The sequence below is a fragment of the Lissotriton vulgaris genome, chromosome 7 (genome assembly GCF_964263255.1).
Source record: "Lissotriton vulgaris chromosome 7, aLisVul1.2, whole genome shotgun sequence".
Classification (NCBI taxonomy): domain Eukaryota; kingdom Metazoa; phylum Chordata; class Amphibia; order Caudata; family Salamandridae; genus Lissotriton; species Lissotriton vulgaris.
Genome location: NC_141695.1, coordinates 598960293 through 598986058, shown reverse-complemented (window position 1 = coordinate 598986058; position 25766 = coordinate 598960293). Strand labels below are relative to the sequence as shown.

The window sequence follows — 25766 nt, the reverse complement described above, 5'->3', positions numbered from 1 at the left end:
CCAAGCCTGGATCGAAGGAAGATGACACCTGAAAGCAGAGGGGACCAAGTTCGAGACTACTAGCCAGTAGTCAGGTGGCACCAGGAGGGCACCGGATGGTAGTCACCTCGACTAGGTGAGTGGGTGACGCTGTGCTCGCAGATCTCACGGACCAGGAGGCGTTGTCGGCGACCAGGATGGAGGAGCGAGCTGTCCCACGAAGATTGAAGCTGTCGGCGTCGCTGGACCCAGGATTGGGCAACAAAGCCTTGGCAAATTCAAGCCCACGCGGTGGACTCAAAATGGCGTCTGGAGTGGACCAGGAGGGTCCGGAGTGCCTCTCTTGAAGAAGGAAGCAAGGGCCAGTCTGGAGCAACCAGACCAGCAGCAGTGATGTCGTCGGCGTCGTGTAGAAGGCCACAAGCCAGCTGGCTAGTAGCCACACAGCGCGGTGAGCACGCAAAAGCAGAAGGGCCCCACGCAGATCGTGGAGATGCTGGAGGGCTGATCTTCGGTGCTGGAGCTGCTCAGGGTTGGGGCTTCTCGGACCCCAAAGCACTCACCAGTGGAGCACACGGTGGGCTTGTTGAAAAGAAGTCGTGCAGTCTTGGCGATCGTCGGTCCCTCGAGGTCTTGTCGCACTCACAGTTCTCAGCTTTGCTGTAGAGGTGAGTAGAGGTCAGAGGTGCCAGGGAAGCCGGGTCTCGTCGAGCTGGGTCGTCGGATTCGTGAAGAAGGACTTGCAGCAGACCGCAGTGTTCTTAGGATGGTGCCCGCTTGATGCAGGGTGACTACTCCTTAGCCACAAGGGAGAATCTTGAAGAAGGAAATCTTGATGTCTTTCGCAGAAAGTCGTGTCTTGATTACAAAGATGATCTAATTTTAACAGGGGGCCCGCTCCTATCTTTATACTAAAAAAGGGGGCTGACCCGGTGACTAGGTCCTGCCTATGGGTGGGACTAGGAGGGGGGTGGTTACACCCCTCTCCCACGCCGGACTTCCCCAGGCCAGGGGCTGGTGTGCCCCTGGAACTGGTTCAGACTGGCCTATGCGTAGTGAGCACCGGGGTGCCACTCAGCAGTCACCTTCCTGTAAAGCCCTGCCTACCCAGGATACACAAAACCATGTCTGGGACGGTGCTAGCACCGCCCCTGACAGGAAACCCTTTGTCCAGGCTCCCCTCGCTGGAAGGACTCCCAGCTGCAGGGGGTCAGACTCGTGTCTGTGGTGGCAGCATCCATTTTGTGGAGCTGAGGCTTCGTTTAACTTTAACCGGGGTTCACAGTTACATACATGTTGTGTCCCTCTAGAAGAGTGGAATGCTAACCCCGTCGCCAGAATTGGCGAGGGGTTAGTATTCCAATTCGTATGACACCTTACTCGACATGTTTTGATAAAGCAATACCAAAGTTAGCATTTAACCGCGAGGATTATAATGCACTTAAGAGTATATGGTATGCGATATCATGGAACAGCTATTAGGACTTGATTCCGCAAGCTGCAGACAGGCTCAGCTCATGCCAGAGCACCATCTCACACGATTCCAAGCACTCTGCCTTCAGGATTGTTAAGGCCTGCCATAGGAGTGACTGATAGGAATCTGTGTGTCCATTTTAGGGTTAGATATAGGTATACTATATCTACAGCAAAGGGTGATTACACGACTTTGCCCCAGCTGTCATGCAGCCAGTTGTGTCAAATTTAGGAGGCCAGCCAGGGGTGGCATAATACATGCTTCAGCCCCTGGTAGGCCCTGGGTACACCTATGCCCTGAGTTACAGGGTCTGATAAGGTGGCCCAGTACCAATTGGTAAATGCACCTGGGGTACATGTTGTAATTTAGAGAGAGAACAGCCAGGCTGTGGGTCTGATTGGCAGGCCCACAGCCAGAGAAAGTCGTAAACCAGTGAAACAAAAGCAAAAAATCTGGGTGATCATAGGATTGCAGACCCTACTCTCCTACAGTAAGTTTCCCAAATAAAGAACTGTCTCGCCGGGCAGGAGGGTGGGTGCATGTGAATCTATGAAAGATACCAATACTGGATAACTGTAGTTACAGGTAAGCAACTTGTTTTCTTACCCAGTATTGGGGTATCTTTCATAGATTCACATGCCAGAATTAGAATAGCAAGCAGTAAGCCAAACAGTGTCGTTTGCGGATGATGGGAGGCAGGGTTTCTAAACTCTCCACAGAACACATTCATAAAGGTTGGAACATTAAAAACCTGAACCACCTTCAAATACATATAACATATTTTAAGAAACATTACCTATAGAAGGCAAGATTAAATACATGTATAAGGAACATGCATATATTGAAAGTAATAATTATATAACAGATATATCTATGTATATCCTATGAAAGCATTGTAGTATATCATGATAAATACCTGAATCTGACCTTATTGAAAAAAGATGTCGAAGAACGGCTTGTCCTACAGCTGCATCATCCTGCTGTGCAGACTGCAGACAGTAGTGTCTCGTGAACGTGTGGACATTCTTCCATGTCGCAGCACAACAGATATTTTCTAAAGTTACTCCAGCAAACAGCGCAGTAGGAGTTGCCATAGTCCTGGTTGAATGCGCTTTGACCTTTCTTTGTAAAGATTTGTTGGCTTTGTCATGGCAGAAATGAATAGTAGAAGCCAGCCATCTGGCTATAGTTGCCTTCGTTACTGCAGTCCCAAGTGTGGCTTGACCATAGGCTACAAACAATTGGTTGGATCGCCTGATGTCCTTAGTTTTCTGTAGATAGAACTTTAAACAACGTTCAACGTCGAGTGAGTGTAATGCTCTCTCGGCTGGCGTGGATGGGATAAGCTTTACCGGTTCATTTAAGTGAAATTGAGATGGTACTTTAGGGATGAATTTGGGATTTGTTCGAAGAGTCACATAGTCCTTAGAGAAATGAAGAAAAGGTTCTGTGATAGTGAAAGCTTGAATTTCACTAACCTTTCGAGCCGATGTAAGAGCCAGCAAAATAGCAACCTTCCATGTGAGAAACGAGGTCAGCCTTGTGTATGGACTCAAATGGTCTTCTCATCAATTAAGCTAGTACAATATTTAGCTCCCACTCCGGAGGAGGTGCACGTATTGGCTGAAAAACTCATAAGAGTCCTTTCATAAATTGCTTGACAAGCGAAGAGGAACAGAGTGAAGGTTTATTGGAACTCTTCCTGAATCAGGAGAGTGCAGCCAGATGAACTTTAAACGATGAAAACACAAGCCCAGTTTTAGCCAGAGATAATAAATAAGGAAGAATATGTTCGACTGGAGCTTGAATAGGATGGACATCATTCACCTCACACCAATGATAAAAATGTTTCCAATTTAAGTGAGATGTTTTGACTGTGCTCTGCGCACAAGACTTAGCCAATATTTCACGACAGTCCTGAGAGATGTTCCAATCCTTGAATTCTAGGAAATCAGGAACCATGCGTGCAAGCGCAGCGACTGTGCATCTGGATGAAGTATTTGACCCCTCTCCCTTAACAACATTGTGAGTGTTGGTAGGAGACAGATGGGATTGTCCTGATAATGAAGAAGCAGCTCCTGGAACCAATATTGCCTTGGCCACCGGGTTGCAATTAAGATGAGACGGCAACCTTCCCTCTTCATCTTGTGTAGCACCCTCTGAATCAGCGGGAGAAGCGTACGCACAAATCCCTGACCATCGTATGGACAGGGCATTTCCCCTTGATCCCTGTTGAGGGAACCTGCTGGCGTAATATTGGCATTTCCTGTTCTGCCTTGTCGCACAAAAGTCCAGAGCTGGTCTGCCCCAAATTTGGAAGATTCTGTTGACTTGCTTCTGCTCCAATTCCCATTCGCGACAGCCTGAGAGAGACCTGCTCAGGTTGTCTGCCAAAGTGTTTTGAAGTCCCTGGACGGATTCTGCTCTAGAATTATCCTGTGGACTGTAACACACTCCCACATTTCCTGAGCTTCCTCCGAAAGAGACAGTGACCTTGTTCCTCCCCGTTTGTTGATGTGATACATGCTGGTCGTATTGTCGGTACGGACCAGCACGGAGGAGCCCGCAATCCTCGGGAGAAAAGCCTGCAGAGAGAGAAAGATGGCGCGAAGCTCCAATCTGTTGATATGTTGTTGACTGTATTCTTGGGACCATCTTCCTTGAATCTGCAAGTCTTGAAGATGGCCTCCCCATCCCTCCATGGAAGCGTCTGTTGTTGGAACGTATTCTGGAGGAGTTGGGAGAAACGTAAGACCCGGACACAAGTTCGCTGTCTAAGACCACCAATGCAGAGAGTCTATAATGCACGAAATGACTCTGATGGAGTCGTCGAATGACCCTGAGCTTGCTGCCATTGCAGATGCAATTCCTCTTGCAGAGGTCTCATTCTGAGCCGTGCCAACGGTACAAGGTTGATCGCAGATGGGCAGATCCCCAGAAGAGAAGCGAACATCCAGACAGAAACTGACTTTCTTTTTGAGATTGATATTGCAAGACGTAACTGTCGGTCTTTTGACAAGAATGCTTTGCACTGTATGGTGTCTAACATTGCTCCCAGAAAAGGAATCACTTGGAGAGGATATAACTGTGACTTGCTTTAGTTGAGAGTGAGGCCTAACGTTGAGAAGAGGTGCAGGCATGTTGAAATAGCGTCTTCGGTTGCCTGCTCTGAAGGACCTTTGAGCAACCAATCATCGAGATAAGGAAACACTTGTATTCCTCGAGATCTCAGAGACACTGTCACAGGTGTGAGACATTTCATGAAGATCCTTGGTGCCGATTTCAGTCCGAACCGAAGCACCATGAACTGTGAATCGAAGGTACTTGCAATGTTTGGGATGCATAGGGATGTGAAAGTATGCGTCCTCCAAATACAAAGAAGCCATAAAATCCCCTTTGTTTAGGCAGCTCAAAACTTCGCCAAGCGTAACTGTAGGAGAGCAGGGTCTGCAATCCTATGGTCACCCCAGATTTTTGCTTTTTCCTTCACGGCTTTCCCTGCCTGTGGGCCTGCTAATCAGACCCAAAGCCTAGCTGCTCTCTCTCTAAATTGACATCCATGTACTTTATGTGCATTTACCAATTGGTATTGGGTCACTCTTGTAAGTCCTTGTACAGTGTACCATAGGTACCCAGGGCATAAGTGCACCCAAGGCCTACCAGGAGCTGCAGCATGTATTGTGCCACTCCTGGCTGGCCATCTATACAGACACAACTTGCTGGTAACACAGCTGGGGCAAGGTGGTGTAATCACGCTTTGCTTTAGATATAGTATACCTATATCTAACCTAAAATGGACACATATCCTCCTATAAGTCACTCCTATGGCAGGCCTTAACAATCCTGGAGGCAGAGTGCTAGGAATTATGTGAGATGGTGCTCTAGCATGAGCTGAGCCTGTCTGCAGCTTTCGGAACCAAGTCCTTTAGCTGTTTCCATGAAAACGCTATACCATATATTCTTAAGTGCATTATAATCCTCGCGGTTATTGCTAACTTTGGCATAGCATTATCAAAACATGTCGAGTAAGGTGTCATACGAATTGGAATACTACGCCCTCGCCAGTTCTGGCGACGGGGGTAGCATTCCACCCTTTTAGAGGGAGACAACATGTATGTAACTGTGAACCCCGGTTAAAGTTAACTCGAGCCTCAGCATCACAAAATGGATGCTGCCACCACAGACACAAGTCTGACCTCATGCCGCTGGGAGTCCTTCCAGCGAGGGAGGCTTGGACAAAGGGTTTCCTGCCTAGGGAGGTGCTAGCACCACCCCAGACAGGATTTTGTGTATTAGGTAGGACAGGCTGAAAGGAATGAAACATGCCTGGGGCACACAAGGTGTCCCTGTGCATACCCCGGTTCAAACCAGTTGCTGGGGCACTCCACCCCCCTTCCTGGTCCCACCCACAGGAGGGACTAAGTCACAGTACAGCCCCCTTTAGGAGAATAAAGGTAGGAGATGGTCCCATTCCAAATTAGATTAATCCTGATTTGAAACTCTACAAGAAGAAATTCTGGACTTCGACGTTCTGCTCCACAGAAGACTGAAGAAATCTCCCTTGTGGCCAAGGAGTGACCACCCTGCAGCAGCAGGCACCATGAAGCGTCCTAGCGGTTCACTTTGTCGTCCTTCCTGCCGGAACCAGACTTCAGAGCCCGACGAGATCCGGACTTCCAGACCTCTCCGACCTCTACCTACATCTGCAGCACAGCTGAGATCCGTGGGTGCGACGAGACACGTGGGACCGGCCATCTTGAAGAATCTGCACTTCGCTTCCAGCACAACTTCAGAGGCATCCTCGAGAAAGTGCTTTGGGCATTGAGAAGCCCCAGCCCCGAGCAGCTCCTGCACAGAAGATCAGCCCTCCAGCATCCACGAGATCTGCGTGGGGCCCTTTTGCTTGATTGCTGCTCGAGGCGTTGTCTGGTCACTTGCCGGCTGGCTAGTGGCCTCCTAGACGACGATCCACGAAATCTACACCGCTGGTCTGGTTGCTCCAGACTGACCCTTGCTTCCCTGCAAAGGAGAAGCACCCCGGACCCTCCTGGTCCGCACCAGACGCCTTTTCCACTCACCGCGTGGGTTGCCTTTGCCAAGGCCTGTTGACGCTGAATCCGGAACCAGCACCGCCGACAGCAAGAGCCTACGTGGGACAGCGAGTGCCTCCATCCTGGTCGTCGAAGACACCTCCTGGTCCACGTGGCTGCAGAGTCAACCGTCCACTCTTCACCTGATCGCGACGACAGCATCTGGTTCCTTCCTGGTTCCACTCCAGTCACTGGCTAGTGACTGTGAACATTGCCGCCTCTGCTTTCAGGTCTCCATCTTCCTTGATCCACCCTTGGATCACTCCGGACATCTTCCTCCTGGTCGACTGCAGCATCTTTTCTTCAAGGCTCCATTGACTTCAACGAGGAAACCAGACACTTTCACACCTATGCACCCGCAGCCCGTGGGTGAGGTAACAAGAGCATTTCGGTGCTCAAGGGTAGATTGACTCTCCTAGTGTCCAGGTATCCAGTCGTCTTAGTCCTAACTAGTCGGAACTGTCTATTACTTACCTTTTCGTAATTTGTACTGTCCATTGACTTTGTTACGCATCTCGCGTGTGAGTTCACACTCTGCACACGCGTCCCGTGGGCCTCCTGCCCTTACCTAAGGTTAGGGTAGTGTAGTCCCAGCGATTCTATAGCCTCTGGACAGCTCCATTCCTTATATCGATTTCCTTATACCATTTACTTAGTATATGGTTTGTCGTGCCCCTAGGGCACCATTGTAATTTGTGCAACTTAACATATCTTTCTTAAGAGTCTTGTCATGTGCTTAGCCCTCTGATCTCATAAAGGGTTCAGAGGTGTTTTGTTAGTAATAAATATCTTGTTTATTTTCATAACAACCTGTGTGGTGTTCTTTCATTTGGTATTCAAGGGGTTGTATGTGGTGAAACAGCTGGCTTCACATGCCAAAAGAGTTTAGCCTAAGACTGCTTTGTCCATGCTACCATTAGGATAGCTGGTCTATAAGGTTGACTTACAACCAATCACCATAAGGGTTGTTTGGACTGATACAAGGTGATCACTAGAACTAGTGAGCATCATAGATCAGGCCAACTTCTTACAGTAACCATCTGGAAATTGTTTCTTCAGAAATTTATTGACTTTGCGTAGGTCCAAAATCGGGCGCCAATCTCCTGATTTTTTCTTTATGAGGAAGAAACGAGAATAGAACCCGGTTTCCTTTTGAGACGATGGAACCTTCTCTATTGTATTCTTGCAGAGCATGTTTAAGGCTTCTTTGAACAGTAATTGAAGAGGGGGAGGGGGACCCCTGGGCGGGGTAGTAGGTGGTCATTTCATGAATTCCAGGGTGTGACCGTTGTGGACTAGGTCGAGAACCCATCGATCAAAATTGAATTGTTGCCACTTGTGAGCAAAAGCTGAAATGCTTATGCCCACTGGGAGGGAGGGATAGATCACTGGCATCCTGCATAACTCATTGTTTCCTGTTGGCATCGCGACCCTGATTGTTAGATCGCTTTCGTCCGCTCTGGCAAGAGAAACTAGTTGAGGATTGTAAGATGATTGGCCATAGGGCTGTCTGTACTGTGTCTGATATTGTCTATTCTGTTGATTTTGATAGCCTCCTCTTGATGCATAGCCCAGACCTCTTGCACCTCGGAAAGATCCAAACCTGTATTGAAGAGCGGACAACGATTTCGCCGTATCTGTGTCTTTCTTTATAGCAAGGAGGACTGCATCTATGTATTTTCCGAATAAGGAATCCCCAACATAGGCCATGTCTAAAATTTTTGTTTGTACCTCTGGTCTAAAAGATGTTGCTTTAAGCCATCCTTGGCGTCTAAGTACTGCAACACAAGCAAGTTGTCTAAAGTTGGTGTTAGCGATATCCAGAGCGCTCTCTATGATTTCAGATGCGGCTTGTTCTCCTTCCAAAAGTATCTTTCTTGAGACTTGCTTATGGTCCTCAGAGATGAGGTGCATAAATTCCGCCAAATCTGACCACATCTGGCGGTCATAACGACCAAGTATGGCTAAAGAACTTGCTGCTTTAATAGAGGCTGCTGCCACAGTGTACATTTTTTCCCTATAAGGTCTAACCTCCGCCCTTCCTTATCCGGGGGCGTTGATATTGGTGTAGTTGGATTTTTGGATCTTTGCTGGGCAGCTTGCGATGTTACTGAATCTGGTAGAGGATGACAAGAGGGCGTGTCCGGAGGAGCACAGTACTTTTTCTCGATGCGAGGGAGGACAGCCGGTATAGAGGCAGGCGTCTTCATAATGTTTATTCCTTCATTCCAAATATAATCAATGATGGGAATCGCTCTTATGACTTTCCTGTATTCTTCTTTAAAATCATGTAGGAAGCAATCAGAGTGATCTACCGTGACTGGTATCTGATATCTGGTTGCAGCACGTTGCATCAGATTATGAAAGCCGCAAATATCCTCAGGAGGAGAATCTGAAGGCTGAGGAATGGGTGGAGAAGGCATTGGTATGATATAATCATCCCAAGGATCCACACTAGTAGCCTTGTCAGGTAATTCACCCTCTTCGACTTCTTCCTCGTCCGAGGAAGAAGTATCATGGTGTGTTAGTGGTACTGAGCCAGAAGGGTGAGCCGGTGAAGTAGGAACCTCCATCTGTGGCAGAAGACTGGTACTTTAGTAGTTGAAGGCAGCATATCGGGAATAGGCTGTTGTGGGGGAAAACGTTGACTGAAATCCGCCAGCATGGCCTGGAGATCTTGAATGAGTGAAGGAGGAAGATGACTAGTTTCTCTATGATCCAACTCCCTTCTAGGAGGTCTGTGATGTGGTGTGGTGTAGAGAGGTCTTCCTGGTAATAGTGTGTAGGAAGGTGGATATCTGACTATATGGTTACCCCAACTTTTTGCCTAGTGTTTAGCTGGTTTTTGACTTAATTGGCCTGGGATTCTGCTATTCAGGGCCACAGGCTATCTGCTCTCCCTATAAAATGGACTCCATGTACTTTAGGTACATACCTGATTGGGTATTGTGTCACCTTTGTGAGCCCCTGTATAGTGTACCATAGGTACCCAGGGCATAGGTGCATCCTAGGCCTACCAGGGGCTGCAGCATGTATTATGCCACCCCTGGCTGGCCATCCAAACTGACACTACAGGCTGATCACTCAGCTTGGATAAGGTGGTGTAATCACCCCTTACTTAGATATAGTATACCTATATATACCTAAACCGAGAGGTAAGCTCCTGAGGCGGAAAGCCGGGAGCGAGGCACCATCTTTTTTTTTTTTAAATCACTTCACAGATTACTTGTGTTTTAGAATTTTATTGTGTCACGAACTACTTGTGTTTTTAGAAACAGACTGCTTGTAATTCTAAAAATCTTACCTTCCTAAAAGACACAGTCGGTGCACGCAGCGGAGCCAGCGCTGACGTCACACGCTGGTCGCATACTCCCCCTCGCGCCCTCCCGCCACGAGCGGGGGCCACGCCCCTTTCAGGCCACGCCCCCTCAATCCACAGCCCGGAGCAACATAAATTATGTGCATTTATCGATCGCGCAGCGGGCGAGCGCAGCGGGCGCGGCGATTGCACGCCGAAGGCGCGCCTAAGGCAAGCCCGTCTGCGCCCGTCCGTGATCGGACGCGGTCCAGGGCCATAACCGCTGCCCTCTCTCGTACTGACATGCTAACCTACAATAGACAGGCCCTATGGAACTTATGCCCGCCGATAAACGAGTGTTGCAGGCACAAAATGGAGGTTATATCCTCTATCAAATGCCGACATTGCCCATTTAGAACCAGTAAACAGATAGGTAATAAAGAACGGACAAGGAGCCTCAGAGGAGGCTTGTTAAATTGTCGATCCCTCCCGAGACACGCCCTGCTAATTTGGGACCTGCTCTTAGAGGAGAGCCTCGATATACTCTTTCTGACGGAGACATGGCTGGGGGTAGATTCCGACCCCGAGATTATCGAATCCCTTCCACCCGGCTTTAGTATAGCCAGGGTGGATCGACCGTCAGGCCGAGGAGGCGGGATTGCACTGATCAGCAAGGCCCCCCTGGTATGCTCCCTCAAACCTCTTGGAATAGAGAACTGCGAAGCCGGCAAATTTGCACTGAAACTTGGCCCTCAGGACCAAATCTCGGGTGTCCTCCTTTATAGACCACCTGGGACCCTGGGAAATTTTAGGCCGAGTCTGAAAGAACACCTTGCTCACCTAGCGCTCAGACACAGGAAGGTCCTCCTTCTGGGTGATCTAAATATTCATTTTGATGATATCCAGCTAAAGGAAGCCACGGAGATGAGGCAGGAATTACGAAATACGAATCTGATACTAATAAATCAAACACCCACACATACTCATGGCCACTTATTGGACCCGGTGTTTGCCAATTGGGAGGGCATAACTACGACTACTCCTAACCCACTTCCCTGGACAGACCATTTTCTAGTCCCTTTTGAAATTTGCACTTTAGGTAAGCCTGCCCCCAAGTTGAGTGGCAACAATAGCTACCCATACCGCAAATGGAAACATTTTTCTCAACCCATCTTTAGCGAGATGCTAAGCCTAGGGGGGATGCCGGGAGGCACAGATAGTGAAAGTGCCAATCAAAACTTAGAAACCCGGATCCTTGATGCCTTGAATAAGGTAGCTCCTCTATCCACGGCCAAACAGGAAAACAGAGTTAGGAAATCGGACCCATGGTACAATATAGATCTGCAGTCAACCAGATCAGAATGTAAAAAGCTAGAAAGACTTTGGCGCAGGAATATGAATGAGGGCACTAAACTTCAATATAGAACAGCCCAGAGAAGCTACCAAAAGCAGATCAGAGCTGCAAAAGCCACTTTTTACGGAAACAGAATTAGTGAGGCGGACTGTTCATCTAGAAAACTCTTTAAAATCTATAAAGAAATCTCAGTCGTCTCAATCTCCAATGTCCCGGAAACTGATTCCATCATGGAATTTAATAAGGTAGCTGAATATTTTGCCAATAAGGTCAAAAAAATATACAGCTCTTTCTCCAGATGTCCTGCGGATGGAGAAACCTTCTTAGAACTGAAGGAATTGGTGCTGCTGAATTCGAAGCCGAGGTTGGAATGTTTTACCGTACCACCCAGTACAGAACTTGAAACCATCTGTACTAGTATAAAATCGGGTTCTCCTCGAGATCCCGCTCCTCCGAGGATCTTGGGTGCAAGTATAGTGGCTTTAGAACCTTACATCCGCCACGTCCTTGTAACATCCTTTGACTCCCAGACCCTTCCGATAAACTGGAAAAAGGCAATTGTGTTACCTATCAGAAAAAAACCTAATGTAAGCCATGATGTCCTGGAGAACTTACGACCCATCTCTCTGCTACCCTATACTGCGAAAATTGCAGAGAAAATTGCAAATGGGCAATTGATGGCATTTGCGGAGAAGAATAATCTCCTGCACCCATCCCAATCGGGTTTCCGAAGAGGCTTCTCTACTGAGACGGCCTTATTACGAGCCACCGAAACTCTACGTCAAGGAGCTGACGCAGGCCTAACCATGGCAATGGTCATGCTAGATCTTAGTGCAGCGTTCGACACTGTAGCACACATCACCTTGCTACAGTGTCTGAACAGAGGAGGTGTGACTGATAAAGCACTCGGTTGGCTAAAATCGTTTCTGACGGGCAGAAGTTTTCAGGTTCAACGGGGTTCATTCAAGTCTGAGGAGAGGGTATTGGAACAGGGGGTGCCACAGGGCTCTGCTTTAAGTCCTACCCTTTTTAACTTATATATGGCCCCTCTGGCTGAGTTAGTTCAATTGTTCGGCGTAGAGATTGTCTCCTACGCCGACGATACGCAGCTCTTACTCACCCTCACCCAAACTCCTGCTGCTGGAGCCAATAACTTCCGAGCCTGTATGCAAGCATTGGCCACTTGGATGGATAATCACTGCCTAAAATTGAACGGCTCCAAGACAGAAGTCTTGGTGGTTGGTGGTGATCAACGGCTTTGGACATGTGACTGGTGGCCAAGTTGTTTAGGCGCTATGCCTACACCTTGTCCCGAAGCTAAGAACTTAGGGATATGGATGGATCCCACACTCTCTTACGAGACTCATATCAACCGCTTAGTAGGCAAGTGCTTTGGAGTCCTAAAGACTCTCAATAAAACCCTGGACCTCCTTCCTTTGGAGGCTCGGCGAACTATGACCCAGGCACTGAGCACGTCACGCCTCGACTATGGGAATGTCCTCTTCCTGGGAGCTTCCAGTAAAAGCATAGGACGACTCCAGATACTGCAAAATGCTGCAGCCCGCCTAGTGCTTAGACTCCCTAGAAGAGCCAACTCCAGAACCGCTCTGGAAGCCCTCCATTGGCTCCCTGTGAAAAAAAGAATAATGTACAAAGCCCTCCTAATATGTCATCGGATCCTGTGGCAGAAAGCTCCCGGCTATCTGGCAGGTCTGGTTACCTGGTATGAACCACGCAGATCGCTTAGATCGGGCGGCATGGGCACACTTGTGACCCACCGCTATAGGAGAGAAAAAATGGGAGGTCGTCCTTTAGAGGGGCGGCTGCCATAGGATGGAACAAACTTCCCATCAGTCTCCGCCTGGAGCCTTCGGGAACTATTTTCCGACGTCAATTGAAAACTCATCTATTCTCCTCATAGTCTACTTTACTGTCCTCTGCCTCGCTCGATCTTCTCCCCTGGAGAGTCTTTCTTTCTCTCTTTTAGCGCGGGGACACGCCGGGATGGCGTAATCCATGCGCTCTATAAGTGTCTTTATTATTATTATTATTATTATATCTACCCTTATTTATAGACACATAGGTACCTATAAGTCACTCCTATGGCAGGCCTTGACAATCCTGAAGGCAGAGTGCTTGGTTTTATGTGAGAGGGTTGTAGGAAGGTGGATACCGGACTATGGTTACCCCAGATTTTTTTGCCTAGTGTTTAGCTGCTTTTTGACTTAGTTGGCCTGGGATCCTGCTAATCAGGGCCCCAGGCTATCTGCTCTCACTGTAAAATGGACTCCATGTACTTTAGGTACATCTCCAATTGGATGTTGGGTCACCTTATAAGCCCCTGTACAGTGTGCTATAGGTACCCAGGGCATAGGTGCATCCAAGGCCTACCAGGGGCTGCAGCATGTGTTATGCCACCCCTGGCTGGTCATCCAAATTGACACAACTGGCTGATCACTCAGCTGGGGCAAGGTGGTGTAATCACCCTTTGCTTTAGATATAGTATACCTATATCTAACCTTATATATAGACACATATACACCTATAAGTCACTCCTATGGCAGGCCTTAACAATCCTGGAGGCAGAGTGCTTGGTTTTATGTGAGATGGTGCTCTATCATGAGCTGAGCCTGTCTGCAGCTTTCGGAACCATGTCCTTATAGCTGTTCTATGATATAGCCATACCATATACTCTTAAGTGCATTATCATCCTCGCGGTTGAATGCTAACTTTGGTTTGGCTTTATCAAAACATGTCGTGTAAGGTGTCATACGCTTTGGAATACTACCCCCTCGCCAGTTCCGGCGCCGGGGGTAGCATTCCACCCTTTTAGAGGGAGAAGACATGTTGTTCCTAGTAATCCCGGCTAAAGTTAACCAGAGCCTCAGCATCACAAAATGGATGGTGCTGCCACAGACACAAGTCTGACCTCCTGCTGCTGGGAGTCCTTCCAGCGAGGGAGGCTTGGACAATAGGTTTCCTGTCTTGGTAGGTGCTAGCACCACCCCAGACAGGCCATAGGAGACGTGGGACCAGCCATCTTGAAAAACCTGCACCTTGCTACTTGTGCAGCTCCCGAGGCACCCTCAAAGCTGTGCATTGGGGATTGAGAAGCCCAAGCCCCGAGCACCTTTTACACCGACGCACAGCCCTCCCCACTCCATGAGTGCCGCGGGGGGCCTGCTAGTGTTTTTGGGCTCGACGTGTCAGTCCGGTCACTTGCCCGTTGGCTAGTGGCCTCTGTGACGACAAACCTACGAATCTACACCGCTGGCCTGGTTGCTCCAGGCTGGCCCTTGCTTCCCTGAAAAGGAGAAGCCCTGCAGATCTTGCTGGTCTGCACCAGAAGCCATCTTCGATTCCTGTGTGGGTTGCCTTTGCCAAGGCTTGACTACTCCAATCCGGAAGCAGACACCGCCGACAGCGAGATCCTTTGTGGGACAGTCCGTGCCCAGCTCCGGGTCATCGTCGACACCTCCTGGTCCACGTGGCTGCAGAGACAAGCTTCACGACATCACCTGATTGCTTCACGACACCGCCTGGTTCCTTCCTGGTTCAATCTTGGTCACTGGCTAATGACCCAGACTATGTGCCCTCTGCTTTCAGGTACTCTTCATCCTCGTTCCGCCCTTGGCTCCAACCTGACACTTCTCTCCTGATCGCCTGCAGCATCTTTCTCCAAGACTCCATCGGATTCAGCAACGAAACCTGACACACTGACACCTATGCACCCGGCTCCTATGGCTGAGGTAACGAGAGTACTCCGGTGCTCCTGTGGGTATTAACTATCCTAGTGTCCTAGTTTTCAGTAGCTTTCTCCTAGTCCATCCGGAAGTGTCCTAAAAGAACTGGTTTCCAATTCTTTTGTTCCCATTGTATCCCTATGGTAACTTGCGTGTGTCTTAAGACACTGCACACGCTTCCCGTGGGCCTCCTGCTGCCTAACCTTTGGTAGTACAGCGCAGCCCCAGCGATTCCCTAGGCCTATTCCTTGTTCGTGACGTGGTTCTTATACCACTATTTTAGTATATGGTTTTACGTGCCCCTAGGGCTCTACTGTATATTGTGCGACTTATTGTATGATAATTAAGTATCTTGTTATGTGCTTGTGCCTCTGACTTCATAAAGAATTCAGAGGGGTTGTGTTAGTAATAAATACATATATATATATATATAACCTCTCATATATAAATAACCTGTCCTTTCATTTGGTATTAAAGGGGTTACATATGGTAAAACAGCTGGCTTCACATGCCCTCTTGAGTTTAGCCTAAGTCTGCTTTGTCCATCCTACCACTAGGATAGCTGATCTATAAGGTTGACTGATCTATAAGGCAGACTCTTCGCCGACGGGGTCGGCGTCGACAGACTTCGTCGACGGGGGTCGGCGTCGACAGGCTCTTCGTCAAAGGGGTCGGCGTCGACAGGCAGTTCGTCAAAGGGGTCGGCGTCGACAGGCTCTTCGTCGACAGGGTCGGCGTCGACCGGCTCTTCGTCGACAGGGTCGGCGTCGACCGGCTCTTCGTCGACAGGGTCGGCGTCGACCGGCTCTTCGTCGACAGGGTCGGCGTCGACAGGCTCTTCGTCGACAGGCTCTTCGTCGACAGGGTCGGCGTCGACGGGGTCGGCGTCGACAGGGTCGGGGTCGACAGGGTCGGGGTCGACAGGGTCGGGGTCGACAGGGTCGGGGTCGACAGGGTCGGGGTCGACAGGGTCGGGGTCGACAGGGTCGGGGTCGACAGGGTCGGGGTCGACAGGGTCGGGGTCGACAGGGTCGGGGTCGACAGGGTCGGGGTCGACAGGGTCGGGGTCGACAGGGTCGGGGTCGACAGGGTCGGGGTCGACAGGGTCGGGGTCGACAGGGTCGGGGTCGACAGACTCTTCATCAACGGGGTTGGCGTTGACAGACTCTTCGTCGACGGGATAGTCATTGGCGGACTCGTCGTCGACGGGATCACAGAAGGAGTCCTCGATGGGGTCGTTACCTTCGTCGTCGATGGAATCTTCGACGCCGAGCTCGACGTCGATGGAGACTTAGAAGATGAACTCTTCGTCGACGAATCTTTAGAAACAGGCTTCTTGGAAGACACAATAGGTGAAGAGATGGCCGTAGTGGAGACTGTAGCTGTCGACAATGGGGCAGCAGAAGTCACACAGACCGTATGAGAGGAAACCAGAGTAAGAGTTTTAACCTGGGTTTTACTCACTGTTTTGGAAGTTGAAGGTCTTTTAGATACCACAGAGGGCGTAGACAGCCTTGACCCAGAGGATAATTTCGGTAACCTCTGTGAATGGTCAGAAACTTCAGTAGAAGCCTTGTGATGTTTTCTCCCCTCACTGGAAGAGCTGTCATGAGATTTAGCTCTCTAGCTAGACATCGAGGCCTTGTCATCTTCCTCAGCTGAGGAAGATTTCAGCCATAAAAGAAGCCTTGCCTGCCTGTCCCTAAGAGTCTTAGCAGGGAAGGTCCGGCAAATTTCTAAATCCTTGACTACATGTTTAGGATGTAGACAGTAGATACAATCTTTATTGACCCTCTTCTTACAGGTCCTGCAAGGTCTAAAAAGAGCCTTCTTGTCATACATTCTGATGAGAGAAGTGAAGAAACTGAGTAGGCACTCAGGGAGACTCCCTTCCACACGACATGCAGTGAAAATCTGAGGAGAACTGCCTCTGCTAAGAAGGTTCTAAAGGGTGCTGGTGGCTGATTGGTTGGAACCATTTGTTGGTTCTTTTCATATAATTATGTAGATAGGCTACTAAGTTTTAAGACTATTGGCTTTCTTTTAGCCCACTACTGTTATTTACTTAGGCACTGCTTTTGTATTTTACTGTGGGACTCCCGCCTCGGCCACGGGGAATGATTCAGGCATGTGAATCTATGAAACATACCCCAATACTGGATAACTAGCCTTTGGCTGTGCATCATGGGATACAGAGCGTTTCTGGAACGATTCTTAAAGGCACAGTATCCATTTACAGACACATAATGGCAGCCAATGGGGCTTGTCTGTCCAACCCTTCATCTCTATCATGAAAAAAGATCTTTGTGAAGGGGAGTTTCTCTATGTGTGAAACACAGTAAAATAGTTAAATTTAACTATTATCTGGTTATCTTTTTCACTTCATGATGAAGTAATGGCCAACGTAAGCCTAGTTGTTTTTAGGCTGCATTATTGTTATTTTTTATTATCTCTTTAGTGTCTATGCAGGACTGCAGAAGAAGACAACTTAAGAGAACATAATATACGGGGTCCTCGTATATGGGCGGGACTAGTCACATGATTATGACTATACACAGAGATTCCCCTACTACAGAAATATGGTGCAACAATAAACTTCCTCTCCCTCTCACTGCGGATTTGTAAGCTCACCTTTACTTAAGGTCCTTATCCATAGCAGGTCTGTAAGTACCCAGGAGAATTGCTTGCTCAGTTTCTCTAAATTGTTATCTTTATACCCCCCATTCTCATCTGCTATGATTCATCCAATGACAACTACAAACGTTTGACAATCACCAGTTGCTCTCCTCCCCAACTTCCAAACTTCAAGCTATTCCAATACCCAAAAAGAGACAGTGAGTTCCTCGCCAAACCTGATAGCCAAAAGGTGGTTTGGTTCACACCCGATCACTTGTTATAAAAAACTCAAATTCAAACTCAACCAATAACCTAATCCTTATTGATAGCCACTTGCAAGCCATGTACACTTTCCAGTTACTAGGGAACTCCGTCCACAAATAAAGTAATATATATTACACACAGCCATTACTAGTAGTCCTCACACACCTGCACATTCCCGGGCTTTCTACCCTGAGTGATACTCACCTGTAAGCCTTGTAAACTAGTGTTTTAAGCCCAATCTCATTCTGGAAGCTCTTATCCTCTTCCAGCCCCGGTAACTGCAGGAGCTCCACCAGGTTCTGTTGAAAAAGAATGTTAGATTTTGGTTTTATCTAGCTTAGGGACATTAACTTTAACACATCCATGTATGGTTCTGAAATCATTTACCATTCAGCAACACTAAAGAAAAATATGTTGAGGTATTGCTAGGCCTTACGATATACAGAACAGGCAAAACACCCTTTAATTCTAGTTCTCTCTCAAGGATCTCAATTTTATAGTGAGGATTCAAAAATTGTTTTTAGAAGGACCAGTAACTTTTCCAAAACTGTATATTAACGACGGGCTTTTAAAAATCAATCTGGTCCAATAAAATGTTATTGTTAACAATTGTACAAATAAAACCTCACACATGTATTACCAAAGTACTATGTGAAAAATCCACAAGGGAGTGGAGATCATGACCCAATTTATGCCCTGGCACTTGTGAGTCATGTTACCACACTTAATGATGATAAATACCACATTATACATGACACAAATGCATGTATAAACAGAGACTCCCACCCAGGTAACATTGTCTCGAAATGAGAGGCTTACACAAGCGGTTTTACTGACACTAATTTATCAGATTAAGGTACTGTAATGTGACATTTGTACTGCACTTTCTTACTTCTTTATACAGCCACAAAGCACTTTCTGGGTTTTGATCAAGTAGATACTCAATGTGTTATGCACAGCAGTCAGAAAGTCAGTTTAATAGCATTGTCTATGTGGGTAGTCTACTCTAGACGTGGTGCAGCAAAAATGCGGCAGTGCTTAGCATGTCAAAATCCAAAATATGTATGACAAATGGAGTCATCTTTGCACATACTTATATTTTCCAATGTCGGCATTGAGTAAGAGCTATTCATGCGATTGTGTTTGGTGAGAGATGAGGCGATTGAGGCCTAGTGTGTGAACTGAAGAAAACAACAGATCTTGCTTACATGGGTCCCTGGGTGCACCCAGGTGCACAGCGGCACCAGTGCTTAGATTGACACTGTTGTACACCTCTACCAAGATCATAATAGGTCAAAAAGAATCAATTTAGGTACCCCAAGTTCCCAAGTCACATGGCCTCAGGTTAGATGACTTGTGATCCAAGTTACCTGTAGGATGATGTCATAAAGCCGGATGAGGTCCTGCGGTCTAGTGGCACGACGATTATCATCCTCGGACTGTGGCTGCTGCAGCAGGGCTTTCTGCAAGGCCTTGGCCATGCTTTCATTGCGTTTGATGGCTGTTGAGAGCTTAATGAAGGACAGGTAGCTAGAAGGTAAGGAAAAGGCAAGTTAGATCAAAGTCAGAGGGCATCCAATCGCCATTGCGTGAAGCCCTTTATTTCCTTTTCTCATGAGAAAAGATCATCAGAAAAACAGTGCTAATAAAACTCCATATGGGGCAGTGTTCGGTTAATCGGACACCTTCCAGATTTAGATGCCTTGACAGTAACAAAAAGCTAAATCTTATTATCAAACAAGTTCGTTGTACAAGTGGGTTAATCCAAAACCACACTTCCTGTCAAGGTCCAGGTGCCTCCTGGGTGAAAGTGTGCAAAACTATTTGCATCTCACTACTCCTCAATCTGCACTGTCTTCCCTTACCATTTGTTTTATTTTTAATAAATTGTTAAGTGCCTCAGTGCACATTTTATCCGCCACTATATCTAGAGAAAACTAAATGATCCTATGTTGGAAAATGATTATATAGTTATACAGTTAGTGATCTATTTACTGTATTTACCTGTGCAGATATTGCAGATTGGTTACTCTTCCAGAATCCCCGTCAACGGGATGGTCACGTTGCTTCTGTAAATTAAACAAGCATTTGTAAAGCAAATAGGCTTGACCTTGACAAACTAATGCGATCTTTAATTTTGTTTTATTAGCTATGTTTTAAAGAATAAGCATTTCAGTTTTGCTATGTATTTTATAATTATCATATTAGTGAAGTAGACAAGAAGAATAAGTCACAAGCTAACCAAGCACTGAAATTGCTGGCAGTTACAATGTCTCTTTAACACTTTATACCAGAAAATTTTAAAAGGAAATTGAAAATAAATCACTGTCTAACCAGTGTATACCAAAGTACAGGCAAAATAGCTATTATTTTAAATGAATACAAAATGTGTAAACTCTGAATCAGCTTTGGGTGGATATGAACAGTGTGCACAGGCTTTGTGCAGTCACTCAAGGTGAAGAAAGCCAGTGGATAAAGAAGGTGGACCCACTGCCACAGTCTGCATGCTGTGGTGGGCAGAAATAAAATGTTGGAGAATTTACCAGCTGAAGGTCGGTGACAAACTCCCTCTTTCTATTAATATTATGTATAATTTTTTCCAAAGGGAACCACAATAGTCAGGTGGGACAACTAAAGGCCAGACCTAAAAAGCAAGAGTGCGATTGAAGGGTACTTTTTTTTTTTTCCTCAGTGAAGGCTGAGTGTGGCTTGGTACTTTCCAAGAATGTAGAGGAGTACACTGGCCATTGGAAACCATGAAATAATGAGCTGTGCAATATCTCAAATGACATTGGATTGCTGATGCATTTTGTGCAGTAGTCTCATAGAAGCAATAGTTTATAGGCTATATATACTGTAGGAGTCTTGAATACTAGTATGTACAGCATCTCTCACTAGTTCAGACTGAATCTTCAGCACAGAGAGGTTGAGGTAGACTATGTGGATGTTAAAGCTGCACATATGCAAGGAACTTCTCTCACCCAACGGTATGGGAGCACTGTCAATTGCTTTTGCAAAATTCAGGACACTTTGTGGTTCACCACAGAATTTTGAGAGGGAGGAATAAAATGTTCAGTAGCTTCAGATGGATATTTATATAAAACAAATCTCTCTTTAATACTTACCTGCTCTAATTTTATCTCCTCGCGGACCGCCTGGATTGTGTCCCGACACTCACTGAGCAAAGTCTCAAAAAGACGCTCCTTCGTCTCTTCATTCTCTGCCTAAACCAACAACAAATCACAAAGTTACCACAGTGCCAATAAATCATCACTCGTATAATCTGGCATTCTATATGATCCACTTCGGGCAAAACGCTGCATTCTTGGCCTTAGACCACCGAATTTGTACCGCCTGAAGCACACAAAGAAATCCCTTTCCCTGGAATCTCTAAATTCAGCTAATCCTAAAGTCCAGTAATTATGCAAATCCATTGTATGGACCACATTAGGTACATGTTGCTGATATTACTCTGCCAAAACGACATGCAGCCAGTGATGTGAAAAGGCAGAGCACCAGGTCAGCGTAGTTCTATGGGTAGAGGTTTTTGACTCGGGTTGAGAGAGGGCAGTGGTGCTGTGCATGGATAAGTATCTGTTATGAAGGGCAACAAACAAGTCACTGCACATCCCTAGAAGAGACAAGTAAGTTAGCCTATCCACCATCACTCACAAGCAATAGTGCCTTCCATAAGTGAGGCCCTTCTTACAAACTAATATATTAACAGTGATATATGAGTATAGTTGCATGCTTTTTTATGTCCATATCTAGGCGTAAAATATATATGCATCTGCATGCATGTATCGATAAGGCTATGTACGTACATATATAAATATATAAGCAAATCTATGTAAAGCTTTACATATTCTTGTTCCACTCTATCATGTTTTGTCCCAACCCATTCTCTTCTAGAGGTACTTAATGGTTTTCTGCTTCCGACCAGCTTAACTAGCCATTTCACCACTGTGTGTATGGTCACCCAAAACTGTCATACTGTTCAAGAACAAGCAACATCTGTTACAGATGCGGTTTTCTCTTTCCCTAGTGTTCTAGCCCACATCTACACCTTTCCAGCAAAACACAACAAGATTAGGTAATCTCAAAGATTTAGTGACTGATGCCACCTCACCTCCTTATTGCTCATTCCCTCCACAATCAGGGCTGAGTCCCCTATATACTCGCAGGCATGTCTTTTAGTGACTACATCAGCAAAGAATGACATAGATCAGCTGCTGCCTTCAGTGTGACAGTCAAAGCTCCACCGGAGACCCCAATGCCCATGCAACTACCCAATCCAGCTGAAATCTATTTTCTCCATGTCCCATTCATCTGGTCTCTCTTATTGTGAAAATGCACTTCCCTCCGATACCCTTGTGGGACAAGCAGAACATTTCTGCACCTCCCTCTGGACACATCTATACCCCTACCTGGTTTATCTACACAGCACCCTCTTTTCCTACCTAAACTGTGGCAGCAGATCATACCCCTCCCATATCATGCACAATGTTGTGATCCTTACCCCAAACCAGTCAAATAGTAATCTTTGCTGGCTCTCTGGCCCAAGCTAGACCATGAAGACTTCCAAAATCTTTTCACTACATAACATTACTCCTCTTAACCACTCCCCTTGCCACTCACTCCATCATCCCTTTCTTTTATCAATGCCCTCAACCATATGCTTTTTCTGCCATCTCTTACTTCTTGCCTGGCAGCTGTCCATCTCAGTGTTTTCCCTCCATCTCTGATGAACAACGATCTAGCTAATACATTTCACCAATCTGACCCTTGCCATCTCATAAACCACACCATGAAACACTGACAGTGTGGACTAACCTGTTCCCAAAAGCAGGCAGAAATTCTACTGCTGTCCCTTCATCCAGCCACATTTCACAACTTCTGGCTACCTTTCTAACCCTGTCTCCTACCCCTCTCCTCTCCTTTATGTTCCCCCAATTTTCCATCAATGTTTTCATACCTTGCCTTCCAGGGCATTTGTAACAATATTGGGCTTGCGCTCGAGATTTATGTATGCAGTTTAACTTGCTATTGATTATTCAGATTTGATCTAAAACCCCTCTGAAGGAAACAATTTCAACAATTAGTACTATGAACACAAATGCACTGAAATTCTATTTTTGTTCCTTTGCTTCAGGACAGATATGGTTCAGATCCCACGAGGCTCAGCAATCAATTTCTTTTGATTTTTTTTGGGTTTGGCACACTTACGTTAACATAAATCAAAGAATAACATGAATATTGCTTTCTTTAATGTTATCGTATTTTCAGTTTAGATCAGAAACTAATATCAGACTGCCCTGTTTCGATGTGGGAGCCAAGCCTGTATAATGTGTAGATAAAAGCAATTAGACTCAAACTGTAAAACCCCGGGATTCAGCCAACACAAGTTTTGCTCTGGAATAATGCGGACTACAAGAGATTACTTAAGGCTTTACAAATATACTGCCAACATCTCAAAACAGGTGCATCTTTTTTACTTAAGTAGCTTATCTTCTGAAGGGGCCCATCTACTAGTGCTTAAGTTAATTGTGAACAGGCTCATATTTTTATGGTGCACTTCATTCCTCTTTCGTATATGGTTTACAATGTGAACATTATAACTTGGTCTGAAGTGGTACCATCCGCTTGATTGGGACTACCATTCAGAATAGATCAACTGAAATGATGGAGCATTCAACTTAATCAAAATACTTTTAGATCCTACATTGGTGAAAGCTGTCTAGAAAGTGTGATCTTTTAACCCTCCATATTATAACCAAGGCAATGTGTTATCAGCTCAGCTGTAGGGATCCAAAACTTTCAAGTGCGCCTGTAATGACCCATAAAGCAATCCCTGTTTTTTTCCCACAACAGCGGTGCATAAGTCATTTTCTGTAGAACACTCCTGTGGTACAGAGCTTAGTTGTTTTTTGACTGTCAAAAAACCTGTAGCAGCAAGTTTACATACACAAAGTTTTCAGACATTGAGCCATAAGTACAGTGAAATGGGTTCTGGATGAAATACTGCTCATTGTCAGAAAACCTGGCTTCCGGACTCTATAATGGCCATAGCAGTTGGATCACGAGAGGTCTTGTATGTTAGCAGGTGGCAAAGAGTTACCTACTTCTTCTTTGAAACTGGCACTTTTGACAGATGGTTGGGAATACATCATAGTAGGACCAGAAAAAGCATCTCCCACAAAGGGATCCCACACGCTAGCTCAGCCCCCCAACTGCGCCTCACAACTAACTTCTGGGCACACATGCTTTTTCTGTCATGTATGTTTGTAGCAGGCATATGCTTCGCAACGGAATGGCTAGGTATTTTCTGCTTGGTGGAAAATAAAAACTAAGTCATTTACTTACTGTCCTTCTTGCCCCATCTGTTTCACATTTGGTTGTGGGGAATTATTTCACAGCTTGCTAGAAAGTTCTGAAGAAATTAATGACCAAAACCAACATCCAGTGAGTAATGCATACAAAAAAGCAGGAAAGCCATTGATGCTTTGTTAGCTCCAGTGGGATACGTGTGAAAGGTAAAAGAACCTCTTTTTAAGTAATATGCCTTTAATGCTTTTAATATGAACAATTATCTACCTTGCAATAGTAGCCTGTAGGGCAGTGTTGAACACCATTTGTAATAAACAAATGGTGTTGGCACAGGAATTGCCTTGCCTGGTGTACAATCCTGTTCCCCTGCAGTGGGTGCCTGACTGCATGTATCTGATTACCTGGTTTTTCATTATGGCCCTAGCCTCACACTAATTTCAAGTGTGTGCAGAGACATAGGTCTGTCTCTTGACATGAGTGGTCCTGGACATGTCCTGTGACCTGGAGGGGCATAACGGGTGTGGCCTCATTGCACTGATGGCATACCAGCATCCCTGTTCAGAATTTAAGTACACAAACTGTTAGTGGCAACATACCGTTCATCCAGTTCTGACCAGCCCTTTTGATCTGTTTCACTGGAGCAGAGGCTTTCATGTAAAGGACTGTTTCTAGGTACTAAACCAGAGTCTAGTGCTAAAACCATAAGTGTATGTTGTAAGTATTTGTGTACTTGACCTGCATTGTACATGCATTGCAGGTATGAATGAACAAGAGATGTTATGTCCCTCTCAGTTTAACTTACCTTCCACCATTATGCTGCTGAGGGCTGGTCTCTTAGGTCAGCAATCTGGCGGTCTGAGATAGGTAGCCTTGGTGAGTAGGTGGCAGATTATCTAAGTAATTGCAATTGAAAGTGGCTGCCCTCCTTTTTTCGCCTCTGTACTTAATAAATACTACATTGTTTTCAGATGTTTGCCTGCACAGTGTTTCTACTTCTTTACAGGAGGAGTGTGGGATTAATTTTGGGACACCTCTCGACTGGTCTTGTGCGCAAGATAAAGGGGAGGTTCTTTCCTAGACGGTGCTATCATTCCTGAAGCTGAATGGAGGAGACCTAGAGACTAAAGTGGTGAGAGAGGAGACAAGGCTCTTTTAGAAATTAGATTAGACCTTTGACAGAGAAGAGCTGCTGAATAGTCTACTTGTAACAATGACAAAGCATGGAACTGCAGCCTCTGTTAACGGCGAAAAGGGCCACTTAAGCAAGCCAGTCTTTTGTCTTTACCCTGGTGACTCTTCAGAGTGGCCGATGACAGCCGGATGCAGAAAGCCTGTGCGCCTCATGTGTGGGTCCTCCAGGCTGGAGACTACTGTGCTGTGAGGAGCATCACTCCACACAAAAGCTGTTTCTTGAGAGCAGCATGGAGACAACCCAAAACCTGTTTCTAATGTGCCGACACTGGGTTCACATTTTCTTTCTGCTTTTTCTGTAAAAATGTGAGACCCACTTATTATTCCAGGTGCATGTCCCCTCTGACCAAAGAAGGAAATGCTCCACAGAGTATTCAGAGGACTGCTGTGCATCGTCTGAGTGCATCTCCTGCTGTTCACCTGACGAGTC

The 25766-nt window shown here is 46.4% G+C and overlaps 1 protein-coding gene across 2 annotated transcripts in view; it reads right to left on the bottom strand.

Annotated features, from left to right (window-relative positions):
- SRP68 (signal recognition particle 68) overlaps positions 1 to 25766 on the bottom strand; it is a 280497-nt gene that overhangs the window by 39565 nt on the left and 215166 nt on the right. For both annotated transcript variants that reach the window (XM_086930712.1, XM_086930713.1), the window contains exons 9-12: positions 20944 to 21042; positions 19823 to 19887; positions 19189 to 19348; positions 18023 to 18117 (exon numbers count right to left, since the gene is read on the bottom strand). In XM_086930712.1, the coding sequence (XP_086786838.1) occupies positions 18023 to 18117; positions 19189 to 19348; positions 19823 to 19887; positions 20944 to 21042 (419 nt within the window). The remainder of the gene's footprint in view (positions 1 to 18022; positions 18118 to 19188; positions 19349 to 19822; positions 19888 to 20943; positions 21043 to 25766) is intronic.